At 39.6% G+C, this 21,654-nt stretch overlaps 1 protein-coding gene across 1 annotated transcript in view; it reads right to left on the reverse strand.

Moving 5' to 3' along the window:
* Window positions 1-253: 253 nt before the first annotated feature.
* The window catches only part of SPAG6 (sperm associated antigen 6), a 59,979-nt gene continuing 38,578 nt past the window's right edge, over window positions 254-21,654 (reverse strand). Inside the window, exons 6-9 of the mRNA XM_022580204.3 lie at window positions 20,768-20,920; window positions 9,779-9,970; window positions 2,779-2,895; window positions 254-861 (exon numbers count right to left, since the gene is read on the reverse strand). Coding sequence (XP_022435912.2) covers window positions 613-861; window positions 2,779-2,895; window positions 9,779-9,970; window positions 20,768-20,920 — 711 coding nt within the window. The 3' untranslated portion in view covers window positions 254-612. The remainder of the gene's footprint in view (window positions 862-2,778; window positions 2,896-9,778; window positions 9,971-20,767; window positions 20,921-21,654) is intronic.

Consider the following 21,654-nt stretch of genomic DNA (forward strand, 5'->3'; position numbering starts at 1 on the left):
TAGTATTAGAAAAATATAGATAAATATAGCCTTTAATTCTGCATGTTTTGTGGACATTTTTCAAGATTCAGTTGCTTAATAATTCTATCTGTACTTGGTAACTTTGTTTTTATTTATTTGGGGTTTAGTGGTAAAGTTCTCTTTTAGGCTTACAGGGACTGAGGCTTAGGTTTAATGCTCTGAAACCAACCTCATTAAAAAATTAATCTTGAGAAAAGCTTCCTGCTACATTACTATGAAGCATCTGCATTTCATAAAAAACATTATTTAATTTTTTCAAATATAGATAGTAACTTTCTTTTTGCCATGCAACATCTCTTTCTTATTTGTAATACTCTCACCGATATGAATGGAGCTTAAGGCAGAGAAATAATATGCAGGGAACTATGAAAATCAGACTCTTTCTAAATCAGGCTAATATTAAAGATAGTTAATTTACTTTGAACTCCGTATTTGGGTACTCTTTAGTAAAGCATGTATTAAATTAGTACAGAAATATCTCAAGTGGCATTCCAGTTTGATGTGGAAATGTATGTGTCAATCAGAACATCATTTAATTTGAGGGATAAAAGAGATCAAGAGAGAAGCAGAAGTATACACTGGTCTTATGTGCTATTTCAAAGTCCACATTTTGACACAGTAGATATAAAATCTAGGTTTGAGAACTGAAAAACTACATTGTAACTTTGACCTTCTCAAAGTCCATTTTTCCCACCTTACTATTTCTTCTGGGTAACAGTTGTTAATACTGTTGATGTATTCTTGAAGGAGAGATCCAGGTTCTGCTTTTATCTCTTGAATCTTTTTAAGTCCACCACTTGTTACAAAAAGTCGTCGAGCTTTGCTATCATGCGGCAGCACCTTGAAAAGTGAAGCACATAAAAATGTCAGCTTTTCTTTTCCAAGTTGGATTTTTACTACTGAAAAGCAATAACATATCTGAGGAAATGCATAAGAGAATTTATGTCCAATATACCTGCAACATAATGAGCCTAAATTTGCTGATCATTGGAAGTAAAATGCAGCCTTTTTAGAAATTTCTTAACTTTTTATGTTGTGGAGATGGAATAAAGGCAATGAACAGGAGCAAAGATAATGGAGAGCCACTCATATACATACAAGGTAAAGCCGTATCTGTTCTTCTCTTATACAAACTGAAGGTCTCTCCAAGCTCCTTAACAAGGCACAGAGGGCCTTCTGTGACTCAGGTCCTAAACACCTCTCCAGCGTTCTTCCCTACCAACCTCTATGCTAAATTTTATTTCAATAATCTCAAAGGGTGTGTCCAAACCATTTCTTGCCTTTGCCTATGCTGTTTCCTCTTCCTAGAATACCCTTCCACCCTCCACACACCTCCCCCATTATTTGGCTCACTCTTGCTTATCTTTTTTTTTTTTTTTTTTTGGCCACGCCACGTGGCATGCAGTATCTTAGTTCCCCAACCAGGGGTCGAACCAGTCCCCCCTGCAGTGGAAACTGGACCATCAGGAAATTCCCACTCCTGCTTATGTTTTAAGACTCAGCTCAGATGTCACCTCCTTTAAGAAACTTTCTCTGGGACAGCCCTATTCTCTTTTCCCAGGATGAGTTGGGTACTTTTCTTCTCTCATGGAATTCTGTTAAACCCCTATCTGTGCACTTGCCACATAATTTTTTTTTTTTTTTTTTTTTTGTGGTACGCGGGCCTCTCACTGTTGTGGCCTCTCCCATTGCGGAGCACAGGCTCCGGACGCGCAGCCTCAGCGGCCATGGCTCACGGGCCCAGCCGCTCCGCGGCATGTGGGATCTTCCCGGACCAGGGCACGAACCCGTGTCCCCTGCATCGGCAGGCGGACTCTCAACCACTGCGCCACCAGGGAAGCCCTAAGCTAAACTCTTTATATATAACATCTCATTAACCTTTACAGTGACCCTATAAATAGGTTCTTTTATTAATCCCATTTATGGGTAATCACACTAAGGTTTAGCGAAGTCAAGACTTGCTAAAGGTATTGCTGCTGGTAAATGGGGAATCCAGGCACCCCAGCTCCAGAGCCTGGGCTCACGGCCACAGTGGGATACTAATTCCAAAGACCCTGTTTTCTTAAACCCAACCTCCTGAACACAGTTGATAGTTTAGGGTCCCCCTCCTGGCCATCCACAGCTGTGAGAACGCACTCACTCTCTCTCAGTCTCTGCTTTCAGCAGTCAGTCCCACTGGCTGAGCCCCTTCCAGCAGCTTGACCTTTCTACCTCACTACCTTGAATCTGCAGTGGTCTAAGAAATACGACAGCCACGTTTGTTAAAACTGTTCACAGAATAAGTCAACACACTCCAAGTGACTGTCTCAAAGCATCTCTGGTAAAGTGCATGCATGTTGCAAAAAATACTTCAGTGACTCAGAGACCTTTTTCCTTTTCTTTATAAGATCTTCGCAGTGTTCCCAGATGAGTGAAACTAACAGACACTGGGAAAATTACCAAAAGTCACTTCTCAGTATAAATTATCTGCGCTATGAGGTTTTTATATGTTGACTCTTTACTCTCCAAGAACATAAAAAAGACAGTACAGAGGCTGTGAGGAAGAAGAAAGTGTGAATTATTTATGTGTGAATTTTATTAGCTTATGTTAATTTTATTAACCTATTTTACCTTCCGTGTCAATATGATAGGTGAAAGTTAAGTAGTAAAACCCTGCCCCCATCTTACAGAAGAAAACATTGACCCAGCAGAAGCAACAAGTTAATACACCATTTCAATTTTCTTCCCCCACTTCTAGGCTAAGAGAGCATGTCTTACCTTACTGAACTGTCCAACCACATACTTCAGAATATTGGGAGGAGCATCATACAGAAATGGCTCGAGAGCTGGTAAATAGGTGCATTTTTGTAGGATGTTCTTTATGGCTTTTTTACTCTATTGAAATACAAAGCAAAATACATACGAAAGTAAGTAATCAATGAAAGCTTGACAAGAATTCATGTCTTGTGTTCCTGGAATTTGAAAATGAAGTGAAGAGCTTGTGATGAACTTAACTGCTGTTGGTGACCAGGTCTACCAGCGGGATAGCGGAGATCACATCCACTGTACCATGCAGACAGCCTTACTCCAATTCTAACAGTTCCAAGTTGGTGATAGACTGCCAACTTATTAATCAAGAACTCTAATGACACTAGAATCCACTGAGCTTCACTATCCTTCATCAAGAAATATACTTGATTTTTGACTATAAACTTCTAGATCAGGATGTATATCATGATTAATAATCAGTTGTATTATCCAGCATGAAAGAAATATTAGTATATTAGTTAATTAAGATTTTGTTTATTTGTCAAGTTCTGGGTTTAAGATTTTTTTAACAACATTATTGAGATATAATTTACATACCATAAATTCACTCATTTTAAAATCCATGTATTTTTAGTAAATTTACAGAGCTGTGCAACCATCACCACAATCTAATTTTAGAACATTTTCATCATCCCCAAAGAAACCTTGTGCCCGTTTATAGTTACATTCTTGTGGGTGTAAAGTAATATCTCATTACGGCTTTGATTTGCATTTCTATCGTCACTAATGATGTTGAACATCTTTTCATGTGCTGATTGATCTTTTGTTGGTGAAATGTCTATTCAGATCTTTTACTCATTTTTTAGTTGGGTTGTCCTCTTATTATTGAGTTGTAAGAGCTCTTTATATATTTTGAATACAAGTCCTTGCTTGAATATATGATTTGCAAATAATTTTTCCAAGTCTGCAGCTTATCTTTTCATTTTCTCAGTGATGTCTTCTGAAGCATACAAGTTTTTCATTTTGATGAAACCTAATTTATCAATGTTTTCTTTTATTACATGTGCTTTAAGCGTCACTTCTAAGAAATCAATGCCTAACCCAAGGTTAAAAAGATTTACTTCTGGGGCTTCCCTGGTGGCGCAGTGGTTGAGAGTCCGCCTGCCAATGCAGGGGACGCAGGTTCGTGCCCCAGTCCGGGAAGATCCCACATGCCGAGGAGTGGCTGGGCCCGTGAGCCATGGCCGCTGAGTCTGCGCGTCCGGAGCCTGTGCTCCGCAACGGGAGAGGCCACAACAGTGAGAGGCCCACATACCGCAAAAAAAAAAAAAAAAAAGATTTACTTCTATGTTTTCTTCTAAGAGTTTTATAGTCTAAATTCTTATATTTGAACAGAAAAATAAAATCCATTTTTAGTTAATTCTGGTATATGGTATGAGACACGGGTCCAAATTAATATTTTTGTCTGAGGATATAATAATTATCCTAGTACAGTTTGCTGAAAAGACTATCCTTTTAACATTAAATTGCCTTGGCACCTTTGTGAAAAATCAACTGACCATAAAAGGGTCTATTTCAGATTTTCAATTCAATTACTACATTGATACATATGTCCTTCTGTAAGCAAGTACCACACTATCTTGATTCCTGTAGCTTTATAATAAATTTTGAAGTTGGGCAGTGTAAGTCTTTCTTTTTCAAGATTGTTTTGGCCAGTCTGAGTCCTTTGCATTTCCATATGAATTTTAGGATCAGCTTCTCAACTTCTGGGGGGAAAAAAGCCAGCTGGGATTTTGACAGGAATTGTATTGAATATGTAGATGGTTTTCACAATATTGAATTGCCATTTTAACAATATTGAATCTTCCAATCTGTGAACATGGAATGTCTCTTCATTTATTCAGATCTTCTTTAATTTTTTTCAGCAATGTTTTATAGTTTTCAGTGTACAAGTCTTATACTTTTTTTTTTTTTTTTTGCAGTACGTGGGCCTCTCACTGTCGTGGCCTTTCCCGTTGCAGAGCACAGGCTCCGGACACGCAGGCTCAGCGGCCACAGCTCATGGGCCCAGCCGCTCCGCGGCATGTGGGATCTTCCCGGACCAGGGCACGAACCCATGTCCCCTGCATCAGCAGGTGGACTCCCAACCACTGCACCACCAGGGAAGCCCTTACACTTCTTTTGTTAAATTTATTCCTAAGTATTTTATTCTTTTTGATGCTATTGTGAATGAAACTATTTTCTTAACTTCATATTTGAATTACTCATTACTAAGATATGGAAATACAATTGATTTTTATATTGATCTTATACCTAGTGATTTTGTTGAACTCTTATTAGTTCTAGTATTTGTGTATGTGTGTGTCTGTGTGTATTCCTTAGGATTTTCTACATATAAGATCACGTCATATTTTGGATTTAAAATGTATAAGCCTTTAGAAAATGTGCCTTATATTTGGTTATTTATGGCTGTGAACGAAATAAAATTGTTCCTACAACTTCATTCTGTGAATTGTACAGAAATTACATGGGGTCAACAAACCCTTTTATTTACCTAATTCAGGAAATCAAGTAATGTGTTACTTTGAAATAATGAATAAGAGATTATGAATTTTGCTAAATGTCAGAGCATTTAGTAGCTAGTGCTTATCCTTAGACATATATAATACATGATGATGTGAGGGAAGGAGTCATGGGCTATCTACTTAGGGCAACTTGAGTTTGAGCCTGGTTTTCCTATGAACTAGCATAGCATCTACAGTTCTACATTCACTAATTTTTCTGATATTTCTAAAAACTGACTTCAGCCACACTGATCAAAGCTATTGTAAAAACCACAGTAAGTGACTAGCAATACTATTTTTTTTATCTCAACAACACACATAAGCGTAGTAATTAACAAAATACAACTGTCAATTCTAGGCAAACACTTGATGCCACTTCACTTGTTTTTCACAGAAAATGAAAGGAGTAACAAAAAATTATTCACTGTTGCTTTCCTTAATGAATGATCTCTAATGAAAACTGCTTAAAATGAAAAATGTTTCTTATTCAAAAGTTAATTTTATTCTGAAAGCATTCTGACCCAAAGAGCTATAGTTATTTAAATGAGGGGGGCACATAGGAGTAAATCTTCATGACCGTGTGTTAGGCAAAGTCTTCTCAGATATAGCTCCAAAAGCACAAGCAGCAAAAGAAGAAAAATAGACTGAACTTCGTTAAAACTTTTTTTTAAAATGTGCTCTAAACAATACCATCAATAAAGTGATAAGACAATCCACAGAATGGGAGAAAATATTTGTAAATCATACGTCTGATAAGGATTTGTATCCAGAAATATATAAAGAACACTTACAACTCAATAATAAAAAGATAAATAGCCCAATTTAAAAATGGGCAAAGGGTCTGATTAGACATTTCTCCAAAGACGATATACAAATGGCCAATAAGCACATGAAAAGATTTTCAGCATCATTAGCCATCAAGGAAATGCAAATCGAAACCAGAATGTGATACCAATTCACACCCACTAGGATGGCTATAATAAAAAACAAAGACGATAACAAGTGATGGCAAAGATGTGGAAAAATTAGAACCCTCATACATTGCTGGTGGGAATGTAAACTGGTACAGTCACATTGGAAACCAGTTTGGCAGTTCCTCAAAACGTCAAAAAGAGTTATCATATGACCTAGCAAGTTCCATTCCTAGGTACATACCCAAGAGAAATGGAAACATACGTCCACACAAAACTTGCACAATAATGTTCATAGCAGCATTATTTATAATAGTCAAAGAGTAGAAACAGTCCAATGTCTAAGCAGTGAACAGAAAAATAAAATGTGGTATGTATCCATACAATGGAATATTATTTGGCAATTAAAAGGAACAAAATATTGATATATGCTACGACATGGATGAACCTTTAAACTTTTAAGTGAGAGAAGCCAGGCACCAAAGGCCACATATATTGTATGGTTCCATTTAAATGAACTGTCCAGAAGAGGCAAATCCCCAAAGACAGATAGTAAATTAATGGTTGCCTGGGGCTAAACAGGAAGGATATGGAGTGACTGCTAATGGGAGAATGAAAATGTTCTAAAATTAGACTGTGGTGATGTTTGCACCTGTGAAGATACTAAAACCATTGAATTGTATAGTTTAAATGGGTAAATTATATGGTATATGAGTTATATTTCAATAAAGCTGCTAAAAATAAAGGGGAACAACCAAGACAAGAAGAATACAATAATTAAATCAAATAATTATCTTAGAAATAGTTTTATAACTATTTGAATAGTTTTATAACCACCCAAATGCCAAACTAAGATGATACATTTCAATATGATACCTCTGAATCAAAACAAATGAAAATGTAGTTGCCTGAATATTATCAAAATATATGTAGGTAAGCTGATTATATAAAAGATATATATTCTTTTCAGTTTTTATAAGGTATTTGAAATTACATAGATGTATAGACAGTAAGGCTATGTGAAAATGTGCCAGAAATTCCAAGGGGCTGCTCCTTGGCTCTCTCTCATGGATCAGAACCAATTAGAGAATGCTTACAGAAGCTGACATGCCTTTGGGACAAAATGAACTTCAACATGGACTTATAATTTGAAAGCTGCTACAGAGTAACAAATGAGAAACACCATTAGACAGTTCCTAAAGCTCTTGGATACATTTTCCCTACTGAGATAGTGTCATATCAAACAGATTTGGACTTTCACTCTAAAGCCTTTAAAACAACAACTGATAGAATCCAAGAGACCTTGGGGAAGAAAAGAAAAGGAATGATTAAGTCCCTACAATAAGAAAATATCTGGATGGATTTAAAGCCTTGGAAAGATTGTTGACAGGATAATGATTGATAAATCACTTTTAATTTAATACCCACTGTATTTCCTGAAAGTAAATATTATATTAAATAAGGGCAAAAGGAATCTTCTATTAGTAAACCTAAATGTTTTAATAAAACCACCTTTATTAAATTAATACAAGATAAAAATTATCTGACTTCAAAAAGTAAAGTTATCAAACTTATTTTACTCTGGTGATATTTATACAATATAATATCATAATAACTCATTAAAAACCAAGTTATATAAACTTGGTAGCATGTAAATAGTATATAGTGCTCCCTCAGAGACTATTTGCAAGGGTTTCTCAAACTATAATTACTATTGACTCCACTATTAATTATTCATGCTCTAGCTGATGTATTCTTTTATTTCCCTGGATTACTAGAGGTAAGGGTGGGAAGGATGAGAAGTGAGGAGGGAGGAGGGAAGAGGAGGAAGTGGGGAAGGGGAGAGGGAAGAGGGAGGAAGAAAGACAATTATGATAATGGGTTAAAGAAATATGCCACAAATAGAGAACTACATACATAGGTTAAAATTATGTGTAGGGCTTCCGTGGTGGCGCAGTGGTTAAGAATCTGCCTGCCAATGCAGGGGACACGGGTTCGAGCCCTGGTCCAGGAAGATCCCACATGCTGTGGAGCAACTAAGCCCATGGGCCACAAGTACTGAGCCGTGCTCTAGAGCCCATGAGCCACAACTATTGAGCCCTCATGCCACAACTACTGAAGCCCGTGCACCTAGAGCCCACTCTCCACAACAAAGAGAAGGCACCATAGTGAGAAGCCCACCCACCGCAATGAAGAGTAGCCCCTGCTCACCACAACTAGAGAAAGCCTGCGCACAGCAATGAAGACCCAACGCAGCCAAAAATAAAATACATTTAAAAAAATAAAATAAAATAAAAGTATATGTATGTAAATCAGATGTACTTGGACAACTCAAAACTGGAAATGGAGTTGTGGTTTCTCACCAGAAAGTCAAAGAGTCACACAATTGTTAAACAGGAAAAGACCTTAGCACATTGTCAATCTTACTCTCTACCAAGCATTGCCAAGGAATGGAGTCAACATTGGAGACAAGTAAGGGAAAAGCCCTAAATCTATTAAATCATTGCTTTGATCTAGAAAGTCTTATAAAAACGGAAAAAGCGTTAATCTTAGAAATCAACTTCCCCCAATGAATCTGTAGAGAAAAAAACATGTAAACATAACCAAATCAACATAAACTCACTTTATAAAATTTATAAACCAAATAAATGACTCACGACATCGCTTTCAGAGTCTCTCAACTGTAAGTTCAAGCAGACTTCCTGCCTTGTTAGAGCATCTAAAGTTGTTCCAGCAAATGTGTTTTCCTATTTGTTACTTTGGTGTTTTAATTAAAATTTAAAAGTAATTTAATTTACTGTTATTTTGATTGTCTTTTCTGTGTACTTCTCTCAACCCAAGTCAATTCTGAAAGCTGCTTTCCAAAAGTTACATGTTTTCCTAATAGGGAGTATGCTGGGAAGCATTTTTCTTTCTCTGAAATTCTAAAATTATTTTACAAACCCATCCTACTTTATATTCATGTTTTATGAATCATTTCAGTAGCTAGTAACATTTTTTTTAGAAATCTTGATTTTTTTTAAAATGCATGATTTAAAAATGTTTAATTTAGTGAATCTTACAGTCATTTTTCCTTTAAGGAACAAATATAAGACATAATTAAAAGATCAGGCAGACTTGGAGTTAGGAGAGGTAGCTCATGCTTCAGGAATACCTTGGGAAAGCAGCTTAAATTTCTTTAGACTCAATTTTTTAATGTAAAATGGACTAAAGTACTCTCTGGCCAATTCCAGCTCCAAAATCCTATTATTCAATAACCTATTTCATAAGAAAAATCAATAGAAATGTAGAAGGCAACAACCAGACATTCATTTTACAAACAACTTTGTACCTATAGAGAACTTCCATTAAAACATATCACTGATTTTTAGAGACAAGGGTAACTCATGTTCAAAGAGTCACCTCACTTCTTCTGATAAATTTATTTCTTGACTCAGAAAAGCGATATTGTCCATGTTGAAAATTAAAACATTTTAAAGAATGAGGCAAAATCTAACAAACCCTCATTAAAACAGTCAAGAATTAAGCACTTACTTTCATTTGAAGATCCTCAGAACTTTCGGTCGACATGTACAAAGAAAGCAGGACGGGCAAAGTGTTTGTGACCGCGACAGCCCGGGCATGCTCCGGAGTGTGCCTCCCAATCTGTCCCAAGGCCCAGGCAGCAGCAGCCTTAATATGATCTTCTGGCTCTTCCGACAAGCAGACTGACAGCTGGGGCACGCCCTGCAGCGTTATCAACAGAGCAAGAGTTACGAATCCAGAGCAGGATTAAAGAGTCTTCCCTGTCTCTCAAACATTAGAAGGAATCATTTTGGTCTTGATCCTTTTCTTAAATGGTTCAATAAATGAGCACTTCACAGGGGCTGTCATTTTTTAAGTCAATAAAATGACTAGAACTAATTTACCTTAATTATCTGTAACAATCCAACTAAACTAAATAACTCCACTAGCGGGGCTTCCCTGGTGGCGCAGTGGTTGGGAGTCTGCCTGCCGAAGCAGGGGACACGGGTTCGTGCCCCGGTCCGGGAAGATCCCACATACCACGGAGCTGGGCCCGTGAGCCATGGCCGCTGAGCCTGCGCGTCCGGAGCCTGTGCTCCGCAACGGGAGAGGCTACAACAGTGAGAGGCCCTCATACTGCAAATAATAATAATAATAATAACTCCACTAGCGTTTACTCCCCAAACAGAGGCATTTAACCAAAAAACAGATGCCACAGACTAGTATTTAGGCAAAACCAGATTCCACTGTGACAAACTAAAAATGCGTAGGATTTTTAAAACCTTTTGCTTGAGGAGAGGCCGGCTGGGGCCGGCGCACACATCCCAGACGCAGCCGGGCTGGTGACTCAGCTGCAGGTGGCGCCCCAGAGTCTGGGGAAGTGGCGGGGGGCGCAGGACGCTCTCCGAGGTCGCCCCCGGGGCAAAGGATTTCCAGATCTGATCAGGGAGCTGGACTCCTCGGTGTCACCACTTAGAACACACATCCTTTCTTTGCTATCAACATCACGGATCATCAACCACCCCAGACATCTGCCTGTGTGACTTTAAAAAGTCAATGCAGCAGCATTTTGGTTGAAGAAGGAGACCTTCAAGATGGCAGAAGAGTAAGACGCGGAGATCACCTTCCTCCCCACAAAAACATCAGAAATACATCTACATGTGGAATAACCCCTACATAACATCTACTGAACGCTGGCAGAAGATCTCAGACTTCCCAAAAGGCAAGAAACTCCCCACATACCTGGGTAGGGCAAAAGAAAAAAGAAAAAACAGAGACAAAAGAATAGGGACGGGACCTGCACCAGTGGGAGGGAGCTGTGAAGGAGGAAAGCTTTCCACACACTAGGAAGCCCCTTCGCCGGCGGAGACTGCGGGTGGCGGAGGGGGGAAGCTTCGGAGCCACGGAGGAGAGCACAGCAACAGGGGTGCAGAGGGCAAAGTGGAGAGATTCCCGCACAGAGGATTGGTGCCGACCAGCACTCACCAGCCCGAGAGGCTTGTCTGCTCACCCGCCAGGGCGGGCGGGGCTGGGAGCTGAGGCTCGGGCTTCGGAGGTCGGAGTGCAGGGAGAGGACTGGCGTTGGTGGCGTGAACACAGCCTAAAGGGGGCTAGTGCGCCAGAGCTAGACGGGAGGGAGTCTGGGAAAAAGTCTGGAGCTGATGAAGAGGCAAGAGACCATTGTTTCGGGGTGCGCAAGGAGAGGGAATTCAGAGCAACACCTAAACGAGCTCCAGAGGTAGGCGCGAACCGCAGCTAAAAGCGCGGACCACAGAGACAGGCATGAGATGCTAAGGCTGCTGCTGCCGCCACCAAGAAGCCTGTGTGCGAACACAGGCCACTGTCCACACCTCCCCGCCCGGGAGCCTGTGCAGCCTGCCACCGCCAGGGTCCCGTGATCCAGGGACAACTTCCCTGGGAGAACGCACGGCACGCCTTCGGCTGGTGCAACGTCACGCTGGCCTCTGCCGCCGCAGGCTCACCCCGCATCTGTACCCCTCCCTCCCCCCTGCCTGAGTGAGCCAGAGTCCCCGAATCAGCTGCTCCTTTAACCCCGTCCTGTCTGAGCGAAGAACAGATGCCCTCAGGCAAACTGCACGCAGAGGTGGGTCCAAATCCAAAGCTGAACCCCAGGAGCTGTGTGAACAAAGAAGAGAAAAGGAAATCTCTCCCAGCAGCCTCAGGAGCAGTGGATTAAATCTCCACAGTCAACTTGACGTTCCCTGCATCTGTGGAATATCTGAATAGACAACGAATCATCCCAAATTGAGGAGGTGGACTTTGGGAGCAATCATATATATTTTTTTTTCCTTTTTCTCTTTTTGTGACTGTGTATGTGTGTGCTTCTTTGTGTGATTTCGTTTGTATAGCTTTGTATTTACCATTTGTCCTAGGGTTCTGTCTGTCCGTTTTTGTTTGTTTTCAAGCATAGTTTTTAGCGCTTGTTATCATTGGTGGATTTGTTTTTTGCTTTGGTTGCTCTCTTCTTTCTTTTTTTAAATTACTTTTTAATTTTTAAATTTTTATTATTTTTTTGTATTTTTTTTTTTTTTTTGCAGTACACGGGCCGCTCACTGTTGTGGCCTCTCCCATTGTGGATCACAGGCTCCGGATGCACAGGCTCAGCAGCCATGGCTCACGGGCCTAGTCGCTCCGTGGCATGTGGGATCCTCCCGGACCGGGGCATGAACGTGTGTCCCCTGCATCGGTAGGCGGACTCTCAACCACTGAGCCACCAGGGAAGCCCAATTTTTTTATTTTTAATAATTATTTTTTATCGTAATAACTTTATTTTATTCTCTCCCTCCCTCCCTCCCTTCCTTCCTTTCTTTCTTTTTTTCTCCCTTTTCTTCTGAGCTGTGTGGCTGACAGGGTCTTGGTCCTCCAGCCGGGTGTCAGGCCTGTGCCTCTGAGGTGGGAAAGCCGAGTTCAGGACACCAGTCTGCCAGAGACCTCCCGGCTCCACATAATATCAAACGGTGAAAGGTCTCCCAGAGATCTCCATCTCAACGATAAGACCCAGCCCCACTCAATGACCAGCAAGCTACAGTGCTGGATACCCTATGCCAAACAACTAGCAAGATAGGAACACAACCCCACCCATTAGCAGAGAGCCTGCCTAAAATCATAATAAGGTCACAGACGCCCCAAAACACACCACCAGACATGGTCCTGCCCACCAGAAAGACAAGATCCAGCCTCATCCACCAGAGCACAGCCACTAGTCCCCTCCACCAGGAAGCCTACACAGCCCACTGAACCAACTTTAGCCACTGGGGGCAGACACCAAAAACAATGGGAACTACGAACCTGCAGGCTGCGAAAAGGAGACCCCAAACACAGTAAGTTAAGCCAAGTGAGAAGACAGAGAAACACACAGCAGATGAAGGAGCAAGGTAAAAACCCACCAGACCAAACAAATGAAGAGGAAATAGGCAGTCTACCTGAGAAAGGATTCAGAGTACTGATAGTAAAGATGATCCAAAATCTTGGAAATAGAATGGAGAAAATACAAGAAATGTTTAACAAGGACCTAGAAGAACTAAAGAGCAAACAAACAATGATGAACAACACAATAAATGAAATTAAAAATTCTCTAGAAGGAATCAACAGCCGAAAAACTGAGGCAGAAGAACGGATAAGTGACCTGGAAGAGAAAATAGTGGAAATAACTACTGCAGAGCAGAATAAAGAAAAAAGAATGAAAAGAATTGAGGACAGTCTCAGAGACCTCTGGGACAACAGTAAATGCACAAATATTTAAATTATAGGGGTCCCAGAAGAAGAGAAAAAGAAAGGGACTGAGGGCTTCCCTGGTGACACAGTGGTTGAGAGTGTGTCTGCCGATGCAGGGGACACGGGTTTGTGCCCCAGTCTGGGAGGATCCCACATGCCGCGCAGCGGCTGGGCCTGTGAGCCATGGCTGCTGAGGCTGCGCGTCCGGAGCCTGTGCTCCGCAACGGGAGAGGCCACAACAGTGAGAGGCCCGTGTACCTCAAAAAAAAAAAAAGGGACTGAGAAAATATTTGAAGAGATTATAGTTGAAAACTTCCCTAATATGGGAAAGGAAATAGTCAATCAAGCCCAGGAAGCACAGAGAGTTCCCATACAGGATAAATCCAAGGAGAAACACGCCAAGGTACATATTAATCAAACTATCAAAAATTAAATACAAAGAAAAAATATTAAAAGCAGCAAGGGAAAAGCAACAAATAACACACAAGGGAATTCCCATAAGGTTAACAGCTGATCTTTCAGCAGAAACTCTGCAAGCCAGAAGGGAGTGGCAGGACATATTTAAAGTGATGAAAGGGAAAAACCTACAACCAAGATTTCTCTACCCAGCAAGGATCGCATTCAGATTCGACAGAGAAATTAAAATCTTTACAGACAAGCAAAGCTAAGAGAACTCAGCACCACCAAACCAGCTTTACAACAAAGGCTAAAGGAACTTCTCTAGGCAGGAAACCCAAGAGGAGGAAAAGACCTACAATAACAAACCCAAAACAATTAAGAAAATGGTCATAGGAACAAACATATCAATAATTACCTGAAATGTAAATGGCTTAAATGCTCCAACCAAAAGACACAGACTGCCTGAATGGATACAAAAACAAGACTCATATATATGCTGTCTACAAGAGACCCACTTCAGACCTAGGGACACATACAGACTGAAAGTGAGGGGATGGAAAAAGATATTCCATGCAAATGGAAATGAAAAGAAAGCTGGAGTAGTAATTCTCGTATCAGACAAAATAGACTTTAAAATAAAGATTATTACAAGAGACAAAGAAGGACACTACATAATGCTCAAAGGACCAATCCAAGAAGAAGATATAACAATTGTAAATATTTAAGCACCCAACACAGAAGCACCTCAATACATATGGCAAATGCTAACAGCCATAAACGGGGAAATCGACAGTAACACAATCATAGTAGGGGACTTTAACACCTCACTTTCACCAATGGACAGATCATCCAAAATGAAAATAAATAAGGAAACACAAGCTTTAAATGATACATTAAACAAGAAGGACTTAATATTTATAGGACATTCCATCCAAAAAAAGAGAATACACTTTCTTCTCAAGGGCTCATGGAACATTCTTCAGGATCGATCATACCTTGGGTCACAAATCAAGCCTTGGTAAATTTAAGAAAATTTAAATTCTATCAAGTATCTTTTCTGACCACAACGCTATGAAACTAGATATCAATTACAGGAAAAAGTCTGTAAAAAAGACAAACACATGGAGGTTAAACAACACACTACTAAATAACCAAGAGATCACTGAAGAAATCAAAGAGGAAGAAATACCTAGAAACACATGACTATGAAAACACAATGACCTAAAACCTATGGGATGCAGCAAAAGCAGTTCTAAGAGGGAAGTTTAGAGCAATACAATCCTACCTCAAGAAACAAGTCTCAAATAAACAACCTAACCTTACACCTAAAGCAATTAGAGAAAGAAGAACAAAAAATACCCCAAAGTTAGCAGAAGGAAAGAAATCATAAAGATCAGAGCAGAAATAAATGAAAAACCAATGAAGGAAACGATAGCAAAGATCAATAAAACTAAAATCTGGTTCTTTGAGAAGATAAACAAAATTGATAAACCATTAACCAGACTCGTCAAGAAAAAAAGGGAGGAGACTCAAATCAGTAGAATTAAAAAAGAAAAAGGAGAAGTAACAGCTGACACTGCAGAAATACAAAGGATCATGAGAGATTATTACAAGCAACTCTATGCCAATAAAATGGACAACCTGGAAGAAATGGACAAATTCTTAGAAAAGCACAACCTCCCGAGACTGAACCAGGAAGAAATACAAAACAGACCAATCACAAGCACTGAAATTGAAACTGTGATTAAAAATCTTCCAACAAACGAAAGCCCAGGACCAGATGGCTTCACAGGAGAATTCTATCAAACACTTAGAGAAGAGCTAACACCTATCCTTCTCAAACTCATCCAAAATATAGCAGAGGGAGGAACACTCCCAAACTCATTCTACAAGGCCACTATCACCCTGATACCAAAACCAGACAAAGATGTCACAAAGAAAACTACAGGCCAATATCACTGATGAACATAGATGCAAAAATCCAACAAAATACTAGCAAACAGAATCCAACAGCACATTAAACGGGTCATACACCATGATCAAGTGGGGTTTATCCCAGGAATACAAGGATTGTTCAATATATGCAAATCAAACAATGTGATAATGCCATATTAACAAATTGAAGGATAAAAACCACATGATCATCTCAAGAGATGCAGAAAAAGCTTTTGACAAAATTCAACACCCATTTATAATAAAAACCCTTCAGAAAGTAGGCACAGAGGGAACTTACCTCAACATAATAAAGGCCATATATGACAAACCCACCGCCAACATCATTCTCAATGGTGAAAAACTGAAACCATTTCCACTAAGATTGGGAACAAGACAAGGTTGCCCACTCTCACCGCTATTATTCAACACAGTTTTGGAAGTTTTAGCCACAGCAAGCAGAGAAGAAAAAGAAATAAAAGGAATACAAATCGGAAAAGAAGAAGTAAAACTGCCACTGTTTACAGATGACATGATACTATACATAGGAATCCTAAAGGCTCTACCAGAAAACTGCTAGAGCTAATCAGCGAACTTGGCAAAGTAGCAGCATACAATATTAATGCACAGAACTCTCTTTCATTCCTATACACTAATGATGAAAAATCTGAAAGAAATTAAGGAAACACTCCCATTTACCACTGCAACAAAAAGAATAAAATACCTAGGAATAAACCTACCTAAGAAGACAAAAGACCTGTATGCAGAAAACTATAAGACACTGATGAAAGAAATTAAAGATGATACAAACAGATGGAGAGATAAACCATGTTTCTGGATTGGAAGAATCAACATTGTGAAAATGACTATACTACCCAAAGCAATCTACAGATGCAATGCAATCTCTATCAAACTATCAATGGCATTTTTCACAGAACTAGAACAAAAAATTTCACAATTTGTATGGAAACACAAAAGATCCCGAATAACCAAAGCAATCTTGAGAAAGAAAAATGGAGCTGGAGGAATCAGGCTCCTTGACTTGACTAAACTACAAAGCTACAGTAATCAAGACAGTATGGTACTGGCACAAAAACAGAAAGATAGATCAATGGAACAGGATAGAAAGCCAAGAGATAAACCCATGCACATATGGTCACCTTATTTTTGATAAAGGAGGCAAGAATATACAATGGAGAAAAGACAGCCTCTTCAATAAGTGGTGCTGGGAAAACTGGACAGCTACATGTAAAAGAATGAAATTAGAGCACTCCCTAACACCATACACAAAAATCAACTCAAAATGGATTAAAGACCTAAATGTAAGGCCAGACACTATAAAACTCTTAGAGGAAAACACAGGCGGAACACTCTATGACATAAATCACAGCAAGATCCTTTTTGACCCACCTCCTAGAGAAATGGAAATGAAAACAAAAATAAACAAATGGGACCTAATGAAACTTCAAAGCTTTTGCACAGCCAAGGAAACCATAAGCAAGACAAAAAGACGACCCTCAGAATGGGAGAAAATATTTGCAAATGAAGCAACTGACAAAGGATTAATCTCCAAAATTTACAAGCAGCTCATGCAGCTTAATATCAAAAAACAAACAACCCAATCCAAAAATGGGCAGAAGACCTAAATAGACATTTCTCCAAAGATGATATACAGATTGCCAACAAACACATGAAAGAATGCTCAAGAACACTAAACATTAGAGAAATGCAAATCAAAACTACAATGAGGTATCACCTCACACCAGTCAGAATGGCCATCATCAAAATATGTACAAACAATAAATGCTGGAGAGGGTGTGAAGAAAAGGGAACCCTACTGCCCTGTTGGTGGGAATGTAAATTGATACAGCCACTATGGAGAACAGTGTGGAAGTTCCTTAAAAAACTAAAAATAGAATTACCATATGACCCAGCAATCCCACTACTGGGCATATACCCTGAGAAAACCATAATTCAAAAAGAGTCATGGGGCTTCCCTGGGGGCGCAGTGGTTGAGAGTCCGCCTGCCGATGCAGGGGACACAGGTTCATGCCCCGGTCCGGGAAGATCCCACATGCTGCGGAGCGGCTGGGCCCGTGAGCCATGGCCGCTGAGCCTGCGCGTCTGGAGCCTGTGCTCCGCAACGGGAGAGGCCACAACAGTGAGAGGCCTGCGTACCGCTTAAAAAAAAAAAAAAAAAAAAAAAGAGTCATGTACCACAATGTTCATTGCAGCTTTATTTACAACAGCCAGGACATGGAAGCAACCTAAGTGTCCATCAACAGATGAATGGATAAAGAAGATGTGGCACATATATACAATGGAATATTACTCAGACATAAAAAGAAACAAAATTGACTTATTTGTAGTGAGGTGGATGGATCGAGAGTTTGTCATACAGAGTGAAGCAAGTCAGAAAGAGAAAAACAAATACTGTATGCTAACACATATATATATGGAATCTAAAAAAATAAAAAAGAAATGGTTCTGATGAACCTAAGGGCAGGACAGGAATAAAGACGCAGACATAGAGAATGGACTTGAGGACATGGGGAGGGGGAAGGGTAAGCTGGGACGAAGTGAGAGATTGGCATGGACTTACATATACTACCAAATGTAAAATAGATAGTGGGAAGCAGCCGCATAGCACAGGGAGATCAGCTCAGTGCTTTGTGACCACCTAGAGGGGTGGGATAGGGAGGGTGGGAGGGAGACTCAAGAGGGAGGAGATATGGGGATACATGTATATGTATAGCTGATTCACTTTGTTATAAAGCAGAAACACACCACTGTAAAGCAATTATACTCCAATGAAGATGTTAAAAAAATAAAAATATAAATAAAACCTTTTGCTTTCCCTTGTTAAAAAAGTTAATTTAGAATCCTTTTAAAAATTGACTTTTCACCAAGTATAACAGATCTGAGAACAAAATACCTACTATAGATCCAAAATCAAATGAATAATATGAGCAAGAATCCTATTTAAGTAAATTTTAGGTGAAATATAGTCACTAAAACCTTTTCTGAAATAGTAAATTTCCATTAATTTTGGTCAACATTTAAATGATAGTTTTGCCCATTTTAACATGATTGAATGTCAAAGGAGGATGAGTACTTTTGTTACACAGATGGCATATGCTTATATCTTGCACTTCAAACTTCAATTTTATCTAAATAATCAAAACAGAGTTAACTAAAGGGCCTCAAATGCATCACAGTTTATATACCCAAGGAAGAGTCAAATAACCAAATCAAATTATAATTCATTCTGTATAGGCATAATTTTCTAACTAACTTGAGACTAGAAGAATTATCACTTTAAATTTAATACCACAAAAGCCACTATCACATGGGTCATGCTACCACAGCAAAGGCCAAATGATCATATATACTTTTTTTCCCTCCACCTTTAAATTAGGTTTTTAAGACCAATTTCTTAAAGAAGAGATCTGCCATATTTTTTTTGACTTCCTTCTTACGACTAAAAATGTGTCTGCCCATACAAAAAAAAAAAAAAGGTCAGAATCTTTCTATCTTCAGAATGAGGCAACTCTCCAGAAAGTCCATACTTCTGAGACATACCAAGACTGAAGAAGCAGGAGGAAAAGAAGACAGCCCCCTTTACCCCATGCCCAACACTCTGACTTACTGGCCTCGGTTGTTTTGAACAGCAAATGAGACAAGGAGCGTTGAATGTGCTTTGAACATTAGAAAGTATTATTTAGACGGGAGGTGTTGTCAGTCCTGAGAGTACTACACGGAACGGAAAAGGATGAGGCAGTGTTGCGTGGTCTGCCTCAAACTGCTGCTTGCCCCCACCTTGATCTTCAGTTAAATGGAAGACAAACCAGATGTGAGAGGCCAGAAGCAGCCCCAGAACAAAGGCAGGGAGCACCTCCTGGTTAGTCTGGGGAAGAAACACAGGAAGCAAAAGCAATTGCTGCTTCCTTCCTCATCCTTCCTACAGTAGGCTTTCTGACTATCCACAAAAGAACCGAGAATCAAGAATCCTCATCGCATCCCCATGGTGACCCTTCAGAAAGCAGCACTACTGCTCTAGTCACTATCAGAGTCTTTAGTAATAGAAGAACAAAAGGAAAAGCTAGAGATAAAAAGGAGTGAAGTAAAGAATTATCAAGGAATAGGTAGAAAATAAAGATCTGAGGCTTATTTTTATTCTGAGGATTAGCAAAGGATTAAAAAAAAAATCCACACTTCTGTTTAACATACAGCAGCAGATTTTCCATGCTGATAAGAAATCCACATTCTAGAGGGCTGCTGGAGACACTGGGAGCACGCAGCCTTTGAAGCATGCTTCGGGAGATCAATATTTATTCATTCAACAAATATTTTTTGATCACCTACTATGAGCCAGGGCTACGTGATCTGGTGGGTTAATTCCAAGCCATAAACTGAGATAAGGCCAAATCCCTAGAGCAAGGAAACAGCATGTCAGAAACATGCTATCCAACATGTGCTCTGAATTGCCCATGTCTAAGAAGAGAAATTAGCTCATGGAAGCTGAAGGAGAGAGAGCCATCCATTGTCATATCCTGCCCAAATGGCAGGAAGGGGGAGAATGTACAGAATAATAAAAATGACCACTGGGCATGTCATTTATCATAGCTGTCTTTAATCAAAGTATGCTTTACATACTTGTAAAGCCAATCCTTCAAGGTACAAATACATGGTATTTAGATATAGGTGATACTAACACTCAGAGGTGTTGACATTTTATTGATATTAAACACTGAGTAAAACTTTAAACTTCCTGCCAAGTAAACTTTACTTCAAGCACTGCTTTGGGAAACTTACTAATAAGCCTTGAAGAAAGCTGGTAGTTCTTTGACTCTGGTCAGCTATATTTTACACTCTGTGGGATAGTATTAATCTGTGGTTCTGTCTTAGAGTATCTCACTGCAATAACCAGAGGAAAAGGAAGCAAGAACAAACCTTGGAAATGATGACCGCCATTGCCAGGTTCTCAGAATGAGCTGCCACGTAGCCAAGCATCATGATGCCCGGCAGCTTTATGTTTCCTTTGCAGGACCCAATGCAATCGATCACGGCAGCAACTCCCCCCGTGTTCACTATCAGCTGAGAAAGCTAAGAGAAAAGAAGGAGAGCTAGATAACCATGGCCCTAAAGTGTAAGATGATCTTTAAATATTACTTTAGCATTGCCAAATTTTAAAATTTAGGACCTAAAAAACATCTGGTAAAATCTGAAATATGATTTAGTGAAATTATTATATTTATCAAAGAAGTGTACAAGGGTAACAGTCCTGCTATTTCTAATGTACAGAATATGCTCACTGTGAGGACCCTCTCTGTGGCTCAATTTTTCTTGCACGACTCTATCCTTATCATAATGGATGTCAAAACTCCTCACCTAAACACTAAGCCTAGGGCTAGTTCATAACTAGCTAACTGCTGAAACCCCCCATCACAAGGCGTGAGTAAGAATTGGATTAATCACTGAATGCTGAAAGGTGAGATCAGACTTGAAATAGTCTAGCCCCATTATCCTTCCTTTGCTAGCAATGATCTCTAGCTGACTGCACTCCAGTCTTGAACAATCTCAACCAGATAAAGATGTTGGGTGAAATAAAGAATGAGGACTTGGGACTTCCCTGGTGGTCCAGTGGCTACGACTCCGAGCTCCCAATGCAGAGGGCCCGGGTTCAATCCCTGGTCAGGGAACTAGATCCCATGTGCCGCAACTAAAGATCTCCCACGCCACAACGAAGATCCTGTGTGCTGCCACTAAGACCTGGTGTATCGAAATAAATAAGTATTTTTTTTAAAAAAAAGAATAAAGACTTAAAAGTTTAGTGAAAT

The sequence above is a fragment of the Delphinapterus leucas genome, chromosome 2 (assembly GCF_059928025.1).
Source record: "Delphinapterus leucas isolate spDelLeu-1000000601 "Yukka" chromosome 2, BTC_Dleu_Yukka2, whole genome shotgun sequence".
Lineage (NCBI taxonomy): Eukaryota > Metazoa > Chordata > Mammalia > Artiodactyla > Monodontidae > Delphinapterus > Delphinapterus leucas.